This window comes from Pseudochaenichthys georgianus, chromosome 3 (genome assembly GCF_902827115.2).
Source record: "Pseudochaenichthys georgianus chromosome 3, fPseGeo1.2, whole genome shotgun sequence".
NCBI lineage: Eukaryota > Metazoa > Chordata > Actinopteri > Perciformes > Channichthyidae > Pseudochaenichthys > Pseudochaenichthys georgianus.
Window position 1 is genome coordinate 26547935 of NC_047505.1, and position 21707 is coordinate 26569641.

The 21707-nt window shown below is 43.6% G+C and overlaps 2 protein-coding genes across 2 annotated transcripts; one reads left to right on the forward strand and one right to left on the reverse strand.

Moving 5' to 3' along the window:
- Positions 1 to 12563: 12563 nt before the first annotated feature.
- hdc (histidine decarboxylase) lies at positions 12564 to 17065 on the forward strand. The gene is made up of 12 exons (XM_034108160.2): positions 12564 to 12591; positions 12737 to 12909; positions 12994 to 13107; positions 13593 to 13715; positions 13816 to 13953; positions 14227 to 14370; positions 14833 to 14899; positions 15020 to 15182; positions 15438 to 15528; positions 15607 to 15705; positions 15860 to 15961; positions 16232 to 17065. Exons 1-12 carry the CDS (start codon positions 12564 to 12566, stop codon positions 17000 to 17002), a joined length of 2013 nt encoding a protein of 670 aa, XP_033964051.1. The 3' UTR covers positions 17003 to 17065.
- Positions 17066 to 17310: 245 nt separating this feature from the next.
- On the reverse strand, positions 17311 to 21697 carry LOC117465211 (long-chain fatty acid transport protein 2-like). Its single transcript, XM_034108151.2, has 10 exons — positions 21079 to 21697; positions 20312 to 20521; positions 20025 to 20183; positions 19706 to 19830; positions 19333 to 19527; positions 18984 to 19074; positions 18706 to 18904; positions 18037 to 18134; positions 17623 to 17753; positions 17311 to 17541 (listed from the first exon to the last, which is right to left on the reverse strand). The coding sequence occupies exons 1-10, from the start codon at positions 21557 to 21559 to the stop codon at positions 17368 to 17370; spliced, it is 1863 nt and encodes a 620-aa protein (XP_033964042.1). The 5' UTR covers positions 21560 to 21697; the 3' UTR covers positions 17311 to 17367.
- Between the last annotated feature and the right edge of the window lie 10 nt (positions 21698 to 21707).

A 21707-nucleotide genomic window follows, 5' to 3' on the forward strand; every position in this document is an offset into this window, starting at 1 on the left:
TTTAACTAACAATAATGCTTAATTTATTATATCTGTCGATCTAGCATAACATCCCAATAAACTGCTAGCAACTGCAAAACACTAGTGCTAGCTAATGTTTTGCAAACTATTAAAAGTGAGGCTATTACAGTAGACCTAACGTTAGTCTAGTAGCCTCACTTCTAATATTTTGCTAAACATTTGCTAGATACATGTTGGCTAGCTAATGAGCTTCACATATCAACCTGAAGAACTGCGAGGCTCCACTCGCAGAGAAGAAAGCAGCCTGATGACAACATTCTGGACACCGTGGGGTAGGAAACGCTGGCTGAAACTCCCTTTCGGTGTGTCAGTTGCCCCGGAGCAACATGCATCTTTTGCACTCTCCAATAACTTGGAGTTTCAGGCTCTGCACTTTCCCTCCTCACCTCATACCTCAAAGACCGTACCTACAGGGTAACTTGGAGAGGGTCCGAGTCCGACCCTTGTCAATTAACTACAGGGGTCCCTCAGGGCTCTGTTCTTGGTCCCCTCCTCTTCTCCTTGTACACAAACTCGCTCGGATCTGTCATTAGCCCGCGTGGTTTTTCATACCACTGCTACGCTGACGACACCCAATTAATTCTGTCCTTTCCCCGCTCAGAGACCCAGGTCGTCGCACGCATCTCTGCTTGTCGATCTGACATCTCTCAGTGGATATCCGCTCATCACCTCAAGCTCAACCTTGACAAGACTGAACTGCTTTTCCTTCCGGGAAAAGATTGTCCCACTCTTGACCTAACAATCAACATCGGCACCTCTGTTGTTTCCCCGACTCAGACTGCAAGGAATCTGGGTGTGACCCTAGATAACAACCTGTCCTTCATTGCAAACATCGCTGCTACAACCCGTTGCTGCAGATACACGCTTTACAACATCAGGAAGATACGTCCCCAGCTGACACAGAAAGCGACCCAGCTTCTGGTCCAGGCTCTCGTCACCTCACGCCTAGACTACTGCAACTCCCTCCTGGCTGGTCTACCTGCATGTGCCATCCGACCTCTGCAGCTCATCCAGAATGCAGCGGCTCGTCTGGTCTTCAACCTTCCTACATTTTCCCACACCACTCCGCTCCTCCGCTCCCTTCACTGGCTTCCGGTAACTGCTAGAATTCACTTCAAGACACTGGTACTTGCATACCATGCTGCGAATGGATCTGGCCCTTCCTACATCCAGGACATGGTTAAACTGTACACCCCAGCGCGTGCACTACACTCTGCATTAGCCAAACGACTCTCTGCACCGTCGCTGCGAGGGGGACCCAAGTTCCCATCAGCAAAAACCAACAAGTCCTCCAACTCATACGACCAAATGGGTCGATTGTTTAAGCCCTTATTACGACCAAATATGTCGTTTGTTCAAGTGCTTAATACGACCTATAATTACGTTTTAAAATTGTCGGCCTCTAGTGCTCCCGTTCAATGCAAACGTTACAGAGGGTTGTTTATTCACAAATAACCCTCTCTGTAAAATTGTCATAGTCTGCTCCATCATTCACCAGTAGTTTTCCATTCACCTGTCTCACCTGTTTTCCACACCCACTCGTTAACTCACTCTCTTTCTCTTCTGCACCTATTAGCTTCTGCCAGTATTTAAACTCGCACCTGACACACACTCTTTGCCAGATTGTACTTTGCCTCATGCTTGTCTCTCCCGCGTTCAACACTAGATTGCCTACCCGGTTCCGACCCTGCCTGTCCCCGACCTGCCTGCTCTGCCTGTTTCCTGATCCTGCCTGTCCCTCGACTATCCTGCCTGGCCTGTTATCCGACCCTGCCTGTATCCACGCTGACCGCCTCGCTTACTCCCTGACCCTCTGCCTGTCCCTGACTCACCTTCTGCCCGCTGTCCTCCGGTGCGTTATACTGCCCGGTTAGTATTCCTCCGATCCAGTGGAATCTCCAATAAAGGATATTACCAATTCTCCTTGGTTTCTCGAGTGCTGCATTTGGGTTCTCCTTAAGACTGTGACAGAACAATCTGGCCAGAACATGGACCCAGCGCACTCCTCTTCACCAAGAGACCGTTTCGAGAGAGTTGAGGACGCTCTCCAGAGGCAGGAAGCCTCGATAGCCGCCCTGGCCACCGAGGCTCATCATGCTACATCTTCACATGACCAGACGCTAACCTATTTAGCTGCGCAGCTACAGCAGCTAACGGCTACTGTGCAGCAGCTAGTGGCAGGAGTGGCCGCTCCAGCGCCTCTTCCTATGCCGTCGACACCCGCTTCTGCATCACCTCTGATGGGATTTACCCCGGAGCCTCGGGTGGGAACTCCGGAGCGCTACGCCGGGGAACCGGAGGGCTGCAGCCCGTTTCTTACGAACTGTTCTATCCTGTTTGCACTGCAGCCACACACTTTCGCTTCTGAAGCTGCTCGTGTGGCGTTCACGGTCAATCATTTGACTGGGAAAGCCCGACTGTGGGGCACAGCGGAATGGGAGCAACAAACACCCGCCTGCTCTTCGTTCCCCGCTTTTTCTGCGGAGCTGCGCAAGGTGTTTGGACCCGTGTCTGTGGGTCCAGACGCTGCAGGAGGACTATTGAACCTGAGCCAGGGTAATGGATCTATAGTGGATTATGCCATTGAGTTTCGCACCGGGAGCCGCCTCAGCAACTGGAATTCTGCAGCCCAGTGTGACGCCTATCTGCGTGGGTTGGCGGATTACATCAAAGATGAGCTTGTGTCGTTTGATTTGCCCAATTCACTGGATGGGTTGATTGAACTGACTTCCCGCATGGATCGGCGCATCCAGACACGGAGACGGGAGCGACGATCGGCGGAAGTTCAACATGCCTGGGCGCCCCGACGTCCGAGTTTGGCTGCGACTCCTCACCTCACTCCAGAGCCGCAACCAGGGGGGGATGAGCCCATGCAAGTGGGTCGCACCAACCTCACTTTGGAGGAACGTGAGCATCGCAGACGTCGTAATCTGTGTCTCTACTGCGGCCGGGCCGGCCATTTCGTTTCTCACTGCCCGGTAAAAGGCAAGGCTCAGCAGTAATGGGGAACATACTGGTGAGCCAAACCCCTGGATTTGTTCCCACTCAGAGACCATTGAGCCACGCCAGGTTGCTATTGCCGGATAGCTCTCAGGCTCTTGCAGTTTTTATTGACTCTGGTTCGGACGCGAGTATTATGGATGAAGAGCTTATGCTGCAGTTGGGTATAGACCGGGTTCCCTTATCTCGCCCAGTTCCAGCCAACGCCTTAGACGGTCACCTGCTGGGGACAGTGACTCATCAGACTGTACCCGTTCACATGCTCCTGTCTGGGAACCATCACGAGACTATTCAGTTTCATGTTCTCCGGTCTCCACATATCCCGCTTATCCTGGGTTACCCATGGCTCCTCCGCCACAACCCTAACATTAACTGGGAGACGGGAGCCATTTTGGGATGGAGCCCCTCTTGTCATCAGATCTGTCTGAAACAGGCTGCCGCGCCTCAACGCTCGGGGAACCCCAGCCAAGTTCTGGATGTTACAGGAGTTCCACCGGAATATCTGGACTTCAAGGAAGTATTCAGCAAGTCGAGGGCTACTTCCCTACCACCACACCGGCCCTACGACTGTGCCATCGACCTGCATCCCGGCACCAGCCCTCCCAGGGGTCGATTGTACTCCCTGTCTGCTCCGGAAAGAGTTTCCATGGAGACTTATATCAATGACGCTCTGGCGGCTGGGATTATTCGCCCGTCCTCATCACCTGCTGGCGCAGGGTTCTTCTTTGTAGAGAAGAAAGACAAGACCCTAAGGCCCTGTATCGACTTTCGGGGTCTTAATAACATTACAATCAAGAATCGATACCCACTGCCTCTTATCTCTTCTGCATTTGAGTTGTTGCAGGGAGCAACCATATTCACGAAGCTGGACTTGCGTAACGCGTACCACTTGGTACGTATTCGCGAGGGGGATGAGTGGAAGACCGCCTTCAACACCACCTCGGGGCACTACGAGTACCTAGTCATGCCTTTTGGGCTTACCAACGCCCCTGCAGTATTCCAGGCGTTGGTAAATGATGTGCTCCGAGACATGTTGGACCGACACGTGTTTGTTTACTTGGATGACATCCTGATCTTTTCCAAGACACTGAAAGAACACGTGCACCACGTCCAGGCGGTTCTCAGGAGATTACTCGAGAACTCGCTGTTTGTTAAAACGGAGAAGTGCGAGTTTCACACATCCTCTGTCTCTTTTCTGGGATACATCGTGGGACAAGGGAGCATCGAGATGGATCCTGCCAAGGTTGATGCAGTCACTTCCTGGCCGGTTCCAGATTCCCGGAAGCGGCTACAACAGTTCCTCGGGTTCGCCAACTTCTACCGGAGGTTCATTCGTGGATACAGTACCTTGGCCGCTCCTCTCACAGCCCTGACCTCCTCTAAGGTCATGTTCCAGTGGTCCTCCTCGGCTGAGGAGGCATTCCAGAACCTTAAGGCGAGGTTCACCTCCGGCCCCATCCTCCGAGTACCCGATCCTGTAAGACAGTTTGTTTTGGAGGTGGATGCTTCTGATATGGGGGTGGGAGCCATCCTGTCTCAGCGAGCAATGGACAGCCAAAAACTCCATCCCTGTGCTTTCTTTTCAAAGCGTTTGACTCCAGCGGAAAGGAATTATGATGTGGGAAACCGGGAGCTGCTAGCAGTGAAGTTGGCTCTGGAGGAGTGGCGTCACTGGCTCGAGGGGACCAGTCAACCTTTCCTGGTGTGGACCGACCACAAGAATTTGGAGTACATCCGGTCGGCCCGCAGACTGAATTCCCGACAGGCTAGATGGGCCCTTTTCTTCACTCGGTTCAATTTCTCCCTCTCCTACCGCCCTGGTTCTCGGAACATTAAGGCTGACGCTCTTTCTCGTCAGTTTGGAGAGGGAGGTAACATTCCCAGGGGCTTGGACACCATCCTTCCGACTTCTCAGCTCGTCGCCGCCCTCATCTGGGAGGTGGAGGAGAGGGTCAAGGCTGCCCAGCAGGACCAGCCGGGACCCAGTGCCTGTCCTCCGAACCGCCTGTTCGTTCCGCAGACGTTGAGGTCTGATGTTCTCCAGTTGGCTCATAACTCCAGACTCACCTGCCATCCTGGGATCCAACGCACATGGGAGGTAGTCCAGCAAAGGTTCTGGTGGGCAACACTTAAGGAGGACACCAGGGAATTTGTTAGTGCCTGCCCCGTTTGCAATCAGAACAAGTCTTCTCACCAAGCTCCTGCTGGTCTCCTACGACCTCTGCCTATCCCTCATCGCCCCTGGTCTCACATTTCTTTGGACTTTGTTACTGGTCTGCCACCGTCCAACGGACACACTGCCATCTTGACGGTGGTAGACCGATTCAGTAAGATGGCTCATTTTGTGCCGATACCCAAGCTCCCCTCAGCTAAAGAGACGGCAGAGCTGGTCCTGCTCCATGTGTTCCGGCTCCATGGGCTGCCTACTGATGTGGTTTCCGATCGTGGTCCTCAATTTACCTCGGTGTTCTGGAGGGAATTCTGCACGCTCCTTGGGGCCACGGTCAGTCTGTCATCTGGTTTCCATCCGCAGTCCAACGGTCAGACAGAAAGAAAGAACCAGGAGATGGAGACAACCTTACGATGTATAGTCTCCAAGAACCCAGCGGCCTGGGCTAAACAGCTGCTCTGGGTCGAGTACGCCCACAACACTCTGGTCAGTTCGGCCACCAAGCTGTCCCCATTTCAGTGTGCTTACGGGCTTCAACCCCCTCTGTTTCCGGCCCTGGAGAGGGAGGTTACCTGTCCGTCCGTCCAGGCTTTCATCCGTCGTTGTCGACAGACCTGGAATCAAGCCCGGAGAACTCTCGTCTGTTCGGCCAACCGGTACGCCTCCTCTGCCAACCGCCGACGTTCTGAAGCACCTGTCTACCAGGTGGGCCAAAAGGTATGGCTTTCCTCCCGGGATATTCCTTTACGGGTGGATTCAAAGAAACTTGCACCTAAATTCATTGGACCGTTTGAGATTGTCAGAATAATCAATCCCGCAGCAGTAAGGCTAAGACTGCCTCGGACTCTGCGGATCCATCCCACCTTCCACGTTTCCAGGATCAAACCTGTCCGAGAGAGTGCCTTGGTTCCTGCGATCCCTCCCCCACCACCCCCCCGGATGATTGACGGCGGGCCTACGTACACTCTCCGACGACTTCTTCGTTCCCGTCGCAGAGGAAGAGGAGTCCAGTACCTGGTGGACTGGAAGGGTTACGGCCCTGAGGAGAGGTGTTGGGTTCCAGCTCGTCATGTGTTGGACCCCCGGCTCATCAGGGAGTTCCATCGGCGTAATCCCGAGCAACCGTCTAAGACCGTCACGTTGACGGGCAGAGACACAGGGAGAGTCTCTCCTCTTACCGTCAGCTCTTCAGAGGAGGACAGCGAGGGGCAGGCTTCTGATGAGGATGCAGATTCCCACAGGGGGCAGGAGAGGGAGGCGGAAAGAACTTTTTCAGATGAGTACTAATCCCACCTCCCACCTTCATCTGTAGATTAGCATTTAGGGACGTCAGGAGCCGTCCATTAAGGGGGGGGTTCTGTCATAGTCTGCTCCATCATTCACCAGTAGTTTTCCATTCACCTGTCTCACCTGTTTTCCACACCCACTCGTTAACTCACTCTCTTTCTCTTCTGCACCCATTAGCTTCTGCCAGTATTTAAACTCGCACCTGACACACACTCTTTGCCAGATTGTACTTTGCCTCATGCTTGTCTCTCCCGCGTTCAACACTAGATTGCCTACCCGGTTCCGACCCTGCCTGTCCCCGACCTGCCTGCTCTGCCTGTTTCCTGATCCTGCCTGTCCCTCGACTATCCTGCCTGGCCTGTTATCCGACCCTGCCTGTATCCACGCTGACCGCCTCGCTTACTCCCTGACCCTCTGCCTGTCCCTGACTCACCTTCTGCCCGCTGTCCTCCGGTGCGTTATACTGCCCGGTTGGTATTCCTCCGATCCAGTGGAATCTCCAATAAAGGATATTACCAATTCTCCTTGGTTTCTCGAGTGCTGCATTTGGGTTCTCCTTAAGACTGTGACAAAAATCCTAAATTGTAGGATAGTTTGGCCATTAAAACGCTTTATGATTAGATTTCTAGCGAGAAGTATATATTGTACTTTTAGAATCCACGTCCAGTCGATATGTAGGATCTATAGTTTGATAGATATTACGAAGATGATTTGAGGTTTCGTCAGGACAACGTGTATATGCGGCAAGCTTCCATGTAAAGTTACGGGTTGAAAACAGTATTTCCGGTCTCGCCGTTTTCATAATAAAACCAATGATCAAATGATTTAACAGTGATATCTGCACTACTCATCCACTAAAAAACATCAGTTTATCCTAGTTAATTATACGACATTAATTGGTTTAAATTGTGTACAATGCTTTTGTGTTTTTCCCATAGGTTTTTCTCTTTCGATTCTGAGAGACACATTTCTGTTTTCAGAGGTTTTGATAGGCTAAAATCACGTCGCAATGCACGTCGGGATATGGTGTTTATGTGATATGAAATCGGAAAACATTAAAAAAATAATAATAATACTTTATTCCGAGTGTTCTTGCTTTTCTCTTTGAAAGTCATCACATAATGGCATTGCAATACACGGTTCGGCTGCATTAAATATTACATATCTGCCCTAGATATGTATTTATAGAGCCCTGATCAGAAGACCTTTTGACAAATTGGAAGAGATGCCGCCAAAACTGAATACGTGACGTGGACCATAAATATATCAACAATTAAACAACATCTTCCATTTCTTTTCACACAATACGTCTCCTTGCAGTATCAACACTAATTCGGCTGACTTTTATATTTGATCCAATTAGTAGATAGTCTGTATTTACACCATAACGGTGCACATCTGATAGAAAGGGACTTTTTTGTAGTTTTTAAAGATATTACTGATTTTCTGAACTACCTTTCCAACTCCTCATGCAGTTGACTGTTACAGGTCTATACAAGTTCATGGTACAATGCATAAGCTTCACATCGAGAGACTGAAACTGTATTTTCCTTTAACGTTCTGTTTTAATTTCACAATAAAGTTTATAGTCATATTATGTACGATATTATTATGTTTTATTAACTAGACCACTGGTCTAAACCGCACCTCATAGTGGTTAAAGCACGTTATTGAATTTAGTTGTAGAATAAGTTATATTTGATGAAAACATTTAAATATTAGCCTACATACAAAATAGGGGTCAATGATAGAAATATAGAATGGAAAATATCAAGAAGATACTGTAGTGATCTCTACAATAAAACAGTTTAGTGCAGGACGTCCAAAGATATTAACAGGAGGATGTGCAAAACAGACAAACTGATAAGGCTGAATTTTACTCAGGTGTAACTAAAGTCTGATTTAAGGGTTGTTTATATTTCACATCATTAATCAGAATCTGAAAAGTAACAAAAATAAATGTAGTAGAGTAAAAATACCAGGTTAACCTCTGAATTGTAGTGGAGTAGAACAAAGTAGTACATGCTGCTGTAACAAAAACATTTCCCAACTTGGGATCAATAAAGTATCTTAACTTAAGATGCTCGATGGCTACTGTCATATTTGCTAAATGTGCATCTGAACCTTGACAAGTGCATGTTTCAGGCTTATCAATTAACAATAGGAGGGGTCACAGACATAAGACCAGCTGTCATGTGGTATTAATGCTGCCCATTATGGACACAAGCAATTTTCACCCATGTATTAATTATATGTTTTAAATTTGATAACACCAATGTGTTTCGTATCCCCTAAACCTCCAGGGATGTATACAGTTTAATACTGGCAACTTCTAATTGTGGGAAATACGAAAACGTCTTTTAAAACTACATTTCCCAGTAGAGACGTGCCATAGAACATGTTGCGAAACACACAATAGCCAGCAAGTGTAATTCTGGGGGGGAGGGCCGGGCTGGACCTGTCCAAGTCCAGTTTTGGATAGTCTGGCGTGGTTCCATTCCATTTCAAAGAGCTGTTTGACAGCGTAACCTTGTCGCACTGCCACTCCAATATCCAATCACAGAGCTTGAGGGCTAATCACGGGGTTTGTAAAGCAAGGCGGATGTTGTAGTCCCAAACGATAGCTGGGGATTCTGGGTAGTGTAGTGTCTTCGGAAACTCTGTAGTGTCTAAACTCCGAAAAAACTATTTGTTTCTCCGAATCGAAGGTTAAAAACACAAAAGCATTGTACACAATTTAAACCAATCAATATTGTGTAATTAACAAGGATAAACTGATGTTTTTTAGTGGATGAGTAATGGAGATATCACTGTGTAATCATTTGACAGTGTGGGGAATACTTCCGGTTTTATTATGAAAACTTCGAGACCGGAAATACTGTTTTCACCCACGCTAACTTTACATGGAAGTTGCCCCATATACAGTACACGTTCTCCTGGCGAGACCTCAAATCATCTTCGTATATCTATCAAACTGTAGATCCTACACATCCACTGGACGTAGATTATAAAAGTACAATATACACTTCTCGCTAGAAATCTAATAAAAAAGCATTTTAATGGCCAAACTATTCCACAATTTAGGATTTCCCAGAGAGGGTTATTTGTGAATAAACCAACCTCCGGAGCGTTTGCAATCGACAGGAGCATGTTGTTTCTTACACGACCACTAGAGGTGCTACACTTTAAAACGTGACTCTGGGTCACTGCTGCTGAACAATCGACCTATATGGTCGTTTTTTGTAGGAGGACAGGCTGGCAAAAACACGTGGGTTTGCTATCCTGGCTCCAAAATGGTGGAATGAACTCCCCATTGACATCAGGACAGCAGAAAGCCTGCACATCTTCCGGCGCAGACTGAAAACTCATCTCTTTCGACTCCACCTCGAGCGATAGAATTACTAACAAAGAACTGCTAACAGAGCACTTATATACTAATAAAGGACTGGCTTATCTATAGCCAGTTGAGTAGCACTTGAAATGTTTGGCTCTATGAAACCTGATGTACTTATATGATTCTGTTTTCTTCAAGGTTGTGTCTTCCTGGTCGAATGTACTTATTGTAAGTCGCTTTGGATAAAAGCGTCAGCTAAATGCAATGTAATGTAATGTAATGCTCTTTGAGTGTCAGTTAAAATAATTGTGCTTTATGTAGAATTTTAGTGTGTTAGCAATCGAGAAAAACTGTAATGAGGTAGCATTGAAATGAATCTACATATTATAACATTCCCACCATAAAGCTGCCCATTACAACTTCAACTTTTCAATGACAAGGTTAAAATTAAGAAAAACCTTGATTAAATAATAACACATGTTCTAAAGCTTAGTTAAAACTACACTATATTTGTATGATAACTAACTGGCAACATTTCTAAACCCTTGCTTTGTTCCTTTTTTCACCTTCATCTCAGACAGTATCATCATTGGTCGGTGTGTCTTTTCCACTTCTACTCATGTCAAACTAAGTGGCCCAATCCTCTTTCTATGACATTTTTTTGACTTTTGGTTTGAAATATAAAGCCCAGGGTCATGTTGATATTTGTATCTTATTTGAATAAAATCAACACAATATGATCCATTAGGAAGCACTTTGACTTTGATGTAATGTCAATTGCACAATCAGTGTTAAACCTGCTTTCATCAGGCTCATACTCCCAGATGGTAAGGCACACGAGGAGCACAATAGTCGCAGTGTGCTCTGCTCAACATCCCATAATACTTATTGGTTTGCATTGTAACACACACACACACACACACACACACACACACACACACACACACACACACACACACACACACACACACACACACACACACACACACACACACACACACACACACACACACACACACACACACACACACACACACACACACACACACACACACACACACACACACACACACACACCTATCATTATTCCAGTCTTTACCAGCTACTGGGCTTCCTGCCTTGGTGGAATCTAAAGTCTGTGTGGCAGTTATAGCTCAGATTCATAGAAATGGTGGTTAACTGAACTGGAAAGTGTTCACAGAACTTGCTAAATAAATGTTAATGCATGCACATCCTCCAATATTTAGAGAGGTGATGTTGTGGCGGCTCAATCCCCAGTTACATTTGAGTCGCCGAGAGGCTAAACTTGGCTTTAAACTGTGACGTGTTTTCGAAGAGAAAGTCCATGTTGAAGCAATATAGTTTTAAGGATATTTAATAAACAAAATCAAAACATAGTAACTATGGACAAAATGGTCAACAGAAAAAATGACAGCACAAGCTCACCCTCTGTCATGTGCACTCGACATCAAACAGGTGACTTATAAACCAAACCACACCCATGTGACAATTACCGGAAGTGCTCAACAAGCAAATAAAGGTGACGTAAATAATAATAATACAAATAATGAACTTGAGCTAAGTAGTGTTATGGCACCTACAAATAATACAAATAATGAACTTGAGCTAAGTAGTGTTATGGCACCTACAAATAATACAAATAATGAACTTGAGCTAAGAAGTGTTATGTCACCTACAGATGTATTAGTGTTTAAATACCATGTCTGGTGAATGTTATAATGTTCTAGTGTTGAAGTTCTAGTCTAAGTTGATATTATTGTATGGGATAACAGGTTTGAAATGAACATCCTGCTCCTTTATTAGTTTAGTTAAATGAGTTGATTGCCTCTCATCATAAGTCATCAAACTCTCTCTGAAAAACACTGATGTGTGCTTGGTGTATTTGAAATTGTGGTTAGATTTGCACCGCTTATTGGCTTCCCCAAATAACTAGATGAGAGCAAGTCCAAGTGGAGCACAATGCACAGCAAACAGTAGAGTGTGTGAACACTCCAGGTGCGGCTCAGGCTTTTGTCAGAGTTTAAAAGGCAGCGATAAGCTGCGACACAGATGGTTTTCCTACATCATCCCCTTTTACTCATTCGTAGATTATTTCCTTTGTAATTTCCCCTATGATAGACCTTTATTTGTTTGTGAAAAGTCATCAAACAATAGATATATCACTTTCCTTTAATAGTCATCTTTTGTAATGTGGTAAGGCGAGATGAGAGGAGAATCTCAATTGTGCCAGTTGAGAGAGCGTACAATTGATCCACTACATGGGCAATGATGCATCAGTGGGCCTTTTCACAATGTAATACATAAAGGGATAAAAAAACTGTACGTTATAATTGTCTTAAATTCAAGAACTATCTGCAAATATGTTAGATATATTTTAAACATTATTTTGATGTTCAGGGTTATAGTATGGAACAATGGGAGTTCATAATGTATATGTACTTTAATATTGCACAATAAACAAGTACACTGATCCATATTTTTCTATTTGTTAGAGGTACAGAGGGATTGATTAAATTATACCGTTGATAATATTATCCTATTAAACTTAATACAGTATAATCTCACAATGATCTGCATAAGGAAATAAAATGCGTCACCACTTCGGGGCGTGCTCTTCACAACAGGGCCTATATAGTTCTGTGATCTCTGCCACAAGATACACAAAGCATCATTGCAGACAGCTGTTTCACACAACAAATATAACCAAAAAGCTCTCATCTGAAAATAATAATGCAGCCTGAAGAATACAATCGCAGAGGTAATGATAGCTTTCATTTCATTGTAATGACTTGTTTTGTTGTGATGTTATATCTCACTGAAAATAATGATTAGCAAACAATAGTCAGAATAAATATGTATTTCACTAGAAGTATCCTTGCAGCTGTTAAAGTGTTTCTGACCAGGTAAGGAGCTGGTGGACTACATCACACAGTATCTGGGCTCCATCAGGGAGAGGAGGGTGATTCCAGATGTGAAGCTGGGCTACATGAGGGAGCTTCTTCCTGATACTGCGCCTGAGGAGCCGGAGGACTGGGAGACCATCTTCAAGGATGTCGAGAAAGTCATCATGCCAGGAGTAAGTTCCTACTGTCAAACATTATCATATCAGAAGTCAGAAACGATGTCTCTGAAGCAAGGTCTGTCTCCTCTTCTCCCTCAGGTGGTTCACTGGCAGAGCCCTCATATGCACGCCTACTACCCCAGTCTGACCTCATGGCCCTCCATGCTTGGGGACATGCTGGCTGATGCCATTAACTGTGTTGGATTCACCTGGGTAAGGCAACAACTCACCTTCTACACTACCTCAAAACAATTAAGAAAACATAACTACATTCACGTTTTTCAATGGGTTTGCATGGTAATCATATACAGTATATGGATAGATATTGTGATACACAATGAGGTTTCTTAATTGGTAATAACGATCAAATACTAACTTATACCCCAGTGTAGTTAAAGCAAACTATTGTCTTAATGTGATTAATCTGTATTTGCATGCACTATTTTAGCTTGAAACTTTAGTTCATTTCAGACTAAAGTTCTTAGAAACTTTTCATTTGTCATTTTTTTTTAAATCAGTAGTTTACATAATAGGCTTTACCATGTGATTATTTTATATAGGCTATTTAATTACAGGAAAACATGCTATATCATGATGTGTCTCTACATATAGTAAATAACTAGGCATAGAAGATGTTTTACAAATAGCCCAGCTCTGATTGAAGACATACAATAGAGTTTGTTGCTGGTTTTGAACAGGCCTCCAGCCCAGCATGTACTGAGTTGGAAATGAATGTGATGGACTGGTTGTGTAAAGCACTGGGACTCCCCTCCTTCTTCCTGCATTACCATCCTGACAGCAGAGGTGGAGGCATACTGCAGGTTTGAGAATACCCTGATCTGATTTTATTGAAACGCCAAACTTGAAAGTATTCTCTGCAGTAACTTTTTAAGTCTCTCTTCTGCCTGAACCTCCTGCTAGAGCACAGTCAGTGAGAGCACACTGGTCACTCTTCTGGCAGCCAGGAAAGACAAAATGTTGCAGCTGCGTCCTGACCTCGAGCAGGACGTGGACGACTCGGTGCTAAATTCAAGACTAGTGGCCTATGCTTCAGATCAGGTCAGTGTCCGTTTTTTCACCTCACCTGCTACTGCGGCAGGTCACTGAACGTTTTTACCGGCTCTCTCTGAAACCTATATTTAATCGCCTTTGAATTGTAAACACGGTGGTATCTGACACATAATGTGAGATATGGAATGTATTGTCTAACCTTAATCCCTCATTATTTTGAATTCAAGAATTGAATTGAATAACAAGTTACTTTTCCTTAATTTAAGTAGAAATCTGTCTGCCACGGTGGAAGGTGACCTGAAATGTTTACTGCTTTTATAGGCTCATTCCTCGGTTGAGAAGGCAGGTCTGATCTCTCTGGTGAAGATCAGGTTTCTTCCCACTGATGATCAGTTGTCTCTGAGAGGAGACACTTTGAAACAAGCCATACAGGAAGACAGGAGGATGGGACTGGTCCCTTTCATGGTACGTAGACTGAAGGATGGGTGAGCATCATGGGGTGTTTCGGTGGAGATTTACAGTGTTTACTAAATAATGTTTACCCCGATGACATTTTGTACAGTATGTTTAGGAATACTGACACTATAAGGGCTTCATTGTATATAGAGTTGCTTCAACTATCTACACTAATGTGTCAGTCATGGGACATTTAAAATAACAGCTACTTTTATGTTTTAAATATATTTAGCTAAAACACTTAGATATATTTACTTAGCTATAATTTTGATAGAAGGACTTCTAGTATTAAAGTAGATCTGTGGATTTATGTATTGAAACCTACCAATATCAAGTGGTATTCTTAAAACATAATGATGTACAATTTGGTTTGATAAAAACCTAGGTTTGTGTTTAAAATAGTTCAAATACAAAAAAAACTGACATTGAAACTTTCATCTTATTGGTGGTTTTGTTTTCTCCTGTGTTCAGCTGTGTGCAACTTTGGGAACTACAGGAGTGTGTGCCTTTGACAATCTGTCTGAACTTGGACCAGTCTGTACGTCTTCAAATTCACTCCTAATAATATCTGTATAAAAAAATGTCTGTAAAGTCAAAACATTGAGTTGTCTTTTTGAGATGCGCGTGGACAGTACTTGTATTTTAATCTCTTCTACAGGTGCAGAAGAGGGAGTGTGGCTCCATGTTGATGCCGCGTACGCTGGCTCGGCATACTTCTGTCCTGAGCTGCGCTGGTCCCTGGAGGGCATTGATCTCGCTGACTCCTTTGTCTTCAACCCTTCCAAGTGGATGATGGTTCACTTTGACTGCACAGCTTTCTGGTGAGTAAGAGTGCTAAATACTTGTCTCAGCTCTTCAGAAATAATGGATAAAAAGCATGTTCTTTGTTGGATAATTCGTTTTTATTTTCTATAGTAATAGTAATTATAGTGCAAAAGCCCAAATAAGAATCCACTTAATACTATTAAGTTAATAGTACATTTAATTCAAACTATATATGATAGATACAAAAACAATTAATACTAAGTGAAGGATGCTTGTTTATTTGTTAATATGGTTTTACCTTGTTTTCTCAGGGTAAAAGATAAATATAAGCTCCAACAGACGTTCACTGTTGACCCTGTTTATCTCAGACATGAAAACTCACAGGCAGCCACAGACTTCATGGTAACATACCGTCTTGTATCACCTAATTACATTTTCATTTATTATAGTGATATAAGGAAACCTTATCTTTCTGTTCAGAATTGGCAAATTCCCCTCAGCCGACGTTTCCGTTCTCTGAAACTTTGGTTTGTTATGCGCTCTTTTGGCCTGAAAAACCTCCAGGCTCATATCAGACATGTAAGTGGCACTCAGTTATTTTAATGCAAATTATTGAAGGAATGAATATCCAATGTAATCAGATTATGAACATGTATGAAATACTAGGACATCCCAAAGCTTTTATTTGTCTTTAAATGATAGGATTTACATGTATATTTCTGTATCGCATCAGGGGATTGAGATGGCGAAGCTTTTGGAGTCTCACATTAGGAGTGACCCAAATTTCGAAGTTCCCGCTGAGAGGCACCTTGGCCTGGTGGTGTTCTGCCTAAAAGTAGGTGGCACAGATTTAAATTGTCTATGCAGTAAACTTTGTTAAGCAACATGTCTTTGACTTGCTAATCATTGTTGAAAGTAACATCTCATATAAAGGTCAGTTCATTTATAAGGAAATAAAGTTTTTCAAGAGCACGCTAGTTAAGGTCAGACCAATAAAGGAGATCATTAAAAGTGGTAACCTTGAAATGATTTCCTCTAAATGTTTGAGTTTAGTTGAGAGGTTTGGGTTTTTTGGCATTTGACATTTATGTATTTTTTATGCTAGGGGGGAAATGCTTTGACACAAGAGCTGCTGAGGAGACTGACTCGGTCAGGCACCATGTACCTGATCCATGCAGACATTAACACCAAGCGCATCATCAGATTCACGGTGACCTCACAGTTCACCACCGCAGAGGACATCCTTAAAGACTGGAGCATCATCTCCAAAACAGCTTCCACTCTCCTGGCTGAGACTCAGGCTCTGAACAATGCAGACCAACCAAAATCAGTGAGAGATGAGGTGATGGACGAATACCTCGACTCTGACATGCGGTCTGAGGGGAGCGAGGATGCTGTCTCCTGTCTTGAAAAGGCTGAGGTGGAGCTGTGGATTGACAAAGCCTGGAACAGATCCAGGAGACCAATGCGCTCTCTCAGCTGCAGCAGCGAGCCTCTGCCTTACACTTGCAGGGGGCCACTGTCTGGCTACGACTTTGATACAAGGCCTAGTCTTAAAGATGATGCAGGCGCCCTCCCTAGCACGCCATCAACAGCAGGATCTGGTCCTATGTTTAAGATTACAGAGGTGCCTTCAAATCTCATGGGTAAAAAGGTCCTAAAGCTGACAAAGTTCTACAGCGTGCCCAGTTTCTGCAACCAGTGGGTGCAGTGTGGCCCGCACCAGCTCTGCTGCCCTGTAAAGGTTTCACAGACAACTCAAAAAAACGTATCCTCCACCTGCAGAAGAATTAACTGTATGTCTTCTTCTCCTGTTGCTAACACTGCCCCCTCTACCAATCCACTGGATACCACCACAGCACCTAAGCTCCTATAATGATCCTAAAAGCAGTACAGTAGATTAGATACAGACAGTAATTCAGCTGTATTGAGCAATTTACTACTGTTCAGGCCGGGTGCTGTGCCAGCACATTCTGTTATTGGCAAATCTAAGATCACTGTATAACCATGTCAATGATTTGGGATTGCTTTGCTCAGTACAATCATGTTTTTAATTTTCAAACTAAATTAAATCCCTTAAAAATATTTCAGTACACAATGTTCCCTTCAAGTAGCTCGTGAAATGTGCTGTACCTAAATGTTCAATGTGAATGCCATTTATCATTATTTGACATCCAGTATCACTTCAAATCAAATGTATTATTTTGAGGTTCACAATCCAACAATAAACACTGAACTCATTCAGAGCCTGATTTTTCCATCTGTGATGGAGTTGAATATCTGCTGAGTCATGGGTACATAGTTGTTGTTGTCCTCCAGGTAGAACAGAGGGTCACTGATGGCATCTGGGTCAAAGCCCTCCTGTCCCAGCTTCACCTTTATTTGCTTAAACGTCCCAGTAACTACCACTGCATCCTGCCACACAAACAGAGACATATTCAGACGAATCCATGAATTGTTATGTGTTATAAACGTATTCAGCAAGACTTTCCTTACCTGCAAGCGAACGAAGCGGGGTCTTGCGTAGCTGGGGAGGTAGTTTTTGACGTGTTGATAGACAGCTTTGGTGTCAAAGTCCATGTTTTCTTTGAGCTTCACTGCTGCCATTCCAACTCGTCCCTCGTGTCCTTAAAAGTGAAGGAGAAAGTCAAATGACAACTTTAACAGGAGAAGATTATACATTTCTCTCCGTTTTATACAAGCACTTAATGGAAACTTAATTCTCTGGATAAAATTACAAAAATTGTGTATGATTATTAGACATGTGAAATTCTATATAAATATAAATAGTCTAATGAATACACAATCAAACACATTTAATGATCAGATGCAAGGCTTACACTAACATTTAGTTTTTAGGAGTTACAGATTTTCAGCACCATAAATCCTTACTAACAAAGTGATTCTTACCTGGCACCTTCACACCATAGACATTAGCCTCCTCGACAAAGTCCAACATCAGCAAATGATCGGCCACCTCTGTCGTTGCTACATTTTCGCCTTTCCACCTTTATTCAGGGTCAATAAAACAGACAGTAAATGCATAACTTAACTGCTATGTTTTCATTTAGCACTGAAAAGTTGGTCATAATTAGCAAACAAACACAGAATTATAAAATTATAATTCAATAATGAATCTGAGATTATATTAGCTAAATTAAATGCTTTATAAATCTTGAATATAATCCAATGTAATGTTGTGTCTACATCTTTAATTCAGTTTGCAGAGGTAAAATGTAAAAGTTATTATATAATAGTTGGGTTTTCTCCGGAAGTTTTTCCTTGTACGATGTGAGGGTCTAAGGACAGAGGGTGTCGTATTGTCATACTGATATTCTGTACAAACTGTGAAGACCACTGAGACAAATGTAACATTTGTGATATTGGGCTATAAAAATAAACATTGATTGATTGATAGTTATTTTCCAACTAATTGACCAAGTCAAACGCAGAATGAGTTTGTGAACCTTTTAGGGAGTGACATGGTCTACAAATGTCAACACATCTATTTGTTATCTAAAGCTGTTCCTAGATGTTCCATTACTCGCTCAGCTCATCAACTTTGTTCAAATCACTCACCTGAAAGTATCTCCAATTCGGTCTTGAAAGAAGACAAATCCCTCCTTGTCTATCTTTAGAAGGTCACCACTGTTAAAGTAGAGGTCTCCCTTCACAAACACATCTCTTAGCTTCTTCTTCTCTGTCTGCTGATGGTTCTTGGCGTAGCCACTGAAAGGAGCTCTTTCTTCGATCTTCCCCACAAACAACCCGGTCACTCCTGTAAGAAGCACATTATGTTTATTAGTAAGAGCTAGATTTCAAGGCTCATATTTGGGGGGGGGGGGGGGGGTTCTGACCTTTGGGGACTTCAATACAAAATCCCTTGGAATTTTTGACGGGCTCCTCTTTCTCCGTGTCATACTTTATGAGGGTGTACTTATATCCCATCTAAAATTCAATTGGAGAATAAAACGTGAGAAAGAATAAAGTAGTAGTTATATAAAGAATCTTATCTTCTAACATTTTAATTCATACTGTACTGCATCTCTCTCTATATAATATATATAGAGAGAGATGCAGCTGCAATAGCATATATATATATATATATATATATATATGCTATTGCAGCTGCATGTTCATCGCATGGCGTAAAATATTAACCCACAAAATATTACTGAAAACCTATTAGCATTAGCAACTTCTTACTTTGTGGAGAAAATGCTCTTTGCCAATAGCTCCAACTTTGCCACAGTAGTTGACAAAGCCAACATTTCCTTCAGTCGCTCCGTAGCATTCACAGATAGAAATGTCCCCAAATCGCTGCAGGAAATCCTCCCAGGTGTCGCTCCTTAACCCGTTCCCCAGGGCCAGTCGGACCTTATGATCTTTATCATTGTCTCGCTAGAGGAGAGCAAGAGGCGAGACAAGAATAAGAGACCTCACATTGTGTTGTTTTGTTTGGTTTTGAGTACATGAAAATATCGAATAAAACTATCAAGGCTGCTAATGAATGTATGTGCTATATTGTTGTAATGTGTTAAAACAACATGACCATATATGACATTACACAGGGGTTTACCTTAGGTGTGTTGCAGAGGTAGCGCATAATTTCTCCTATGTACTGAATAACTGTCACGTTGTACTTCCTACAGTCGTTCCAGAAGTTGGAGGCAGAGAACTTACGTTTTAAAACAACCGTGATGCCTGCAAATGAAGGCACAGATTTAAGCAACACAAAATAAAGTCACAGTTAGAGCTAAGAAAGTGTTTTTGACCTTGAGGACCTTGACATACGAATATAGTTGGACACTACTAGTCCATATCACTTGTTTAGCCTTGACTAAACAATCAGCATGCACCCTGTGAATCATTGGTAGGTTTATGATCTCGTGAATGACCTCGTTCTATGGCTCCACAAAGCCCCATCAGAAATCCAGAAGTGTGGTAAAGAGGCAGGCACATGAAGAGGACATCGTCTGAGCGGACAGCAGCAATGGACTGAAGAAAGGATGACATCCATAGCCTCTCGTGGTTGATAACAGCTGCCTTGGGAAGTCCTGAGAGAAAACGCCATTAGAAGCAGACGCAGCCATTTTTTATTGTCCTATCTCTGCAGCTCAAGGTCTGCAGACTAGAAACACAATCACAGATTAGAAGGGAAGGTCAGATGAGCCTGTCAGATTACCTGTGGTTCCTGAGGTGTAGATGTAGAGTGCGGGACTCTTAATGTTAACGTTGGCCCTCAGCTGAGGTGACAGAGGCTGGTCTGAGGCCTGCTGAACTTTATCAGAGAGGCTTTCAATGCCCTCCACCTCACAGTGCTCACTGAGGATAAACACACGGACACCCTGCTCGGTCAAGGTGGGTAACACCTCCTCTACAGCCTGTTTCAAGTCTGAGAGAGACAAAACAGAACAAGGAAGTTCAGACTTCATGGAGGTCAGTGCTGATACAATAAACATGGTGAATCAATCATACAGATCATTGGAATTAAGCCTAGAAAGTCAAAGCCCAGTCCAATAAATGAATTGACAAACAAGATATTGTAGTGTAGAAATGCAAACTAGTTTTGAGGCAAATTAGAGTAGTTTGTTCACCAGAAAGAAGGGAGGAATAGATTTATTTTTTTTTAAATGGTAAATGTTGCTTATGGAATGCATTTTTTTCAGATTTAATTTTTCAAATGTAAGTGTTCCATATAAAAAACGTTATTTTCGTGTTATGGATTACTTTTTAAAATAATTCAATTAAATTTGTGTCCCAAATATCAATATCAGCATCATCCCTTTAAACATCCACAATATCTCTGGATAAACGTATAGCCTGTGCCATGCATAGAACATATATTTTTTTTAAGTAATATTGTTGGTAGTCTCTACGTTTTAACAACAATTATTAAGAGTGGGAGGTATGGAATCACAAATAAATGCAGTAAACCCGAAATCAACTTACCGGCACCAGCCACCAGCAACTTGGCGTCACAGCAGGAGAAGCAGTGCATCAGAGACTTGGATCTGATGTTGCAGTTCAGTAAAGAAGATATGCATCCCAACTTGGTAAGAGCGAGCCAGAGCCACACAAAGTGAGGCTCATTTCCCAGGAAGAGGGCCACCGTGTCCCCCTCCTTCAGGCCGGCGTGGGTGGACAGTGCTCGCGCCACTTTGTTGCTCTCTTTGTCGGCTTGGCTGTACGTGTACGAGCTTTCCTCGAAAATAATGAACTTCTTATGCGGATGTTTCGCCACTTTGTCCAGAAAACCGTCCAGCATACTGTAAAACGGTTTCCGCTTCTTAATTGTGTTAAGGCTTATAGCAATTTTAAGTGAAGAAATGGCGAAACTCAAATCTTGAAAAAAATAACGAGTTTTCAGGCGAGGCAATAACACCAACAGTGCCAAACCTGCCAGAGCCGTGTATAAAATATATGTTATCATTGTTAGTCAGAACAAAAATGTCAGCCTGGCTGTATTAAGAGTTTAAACTCTCAGCAGCACACAACAAAAAACTGAATGTGGTCAGACCTTTACTGAGTCGACGCACCGAACTTTGACCAATGTTTACTTGGGGAGTAACTCAAGGCTT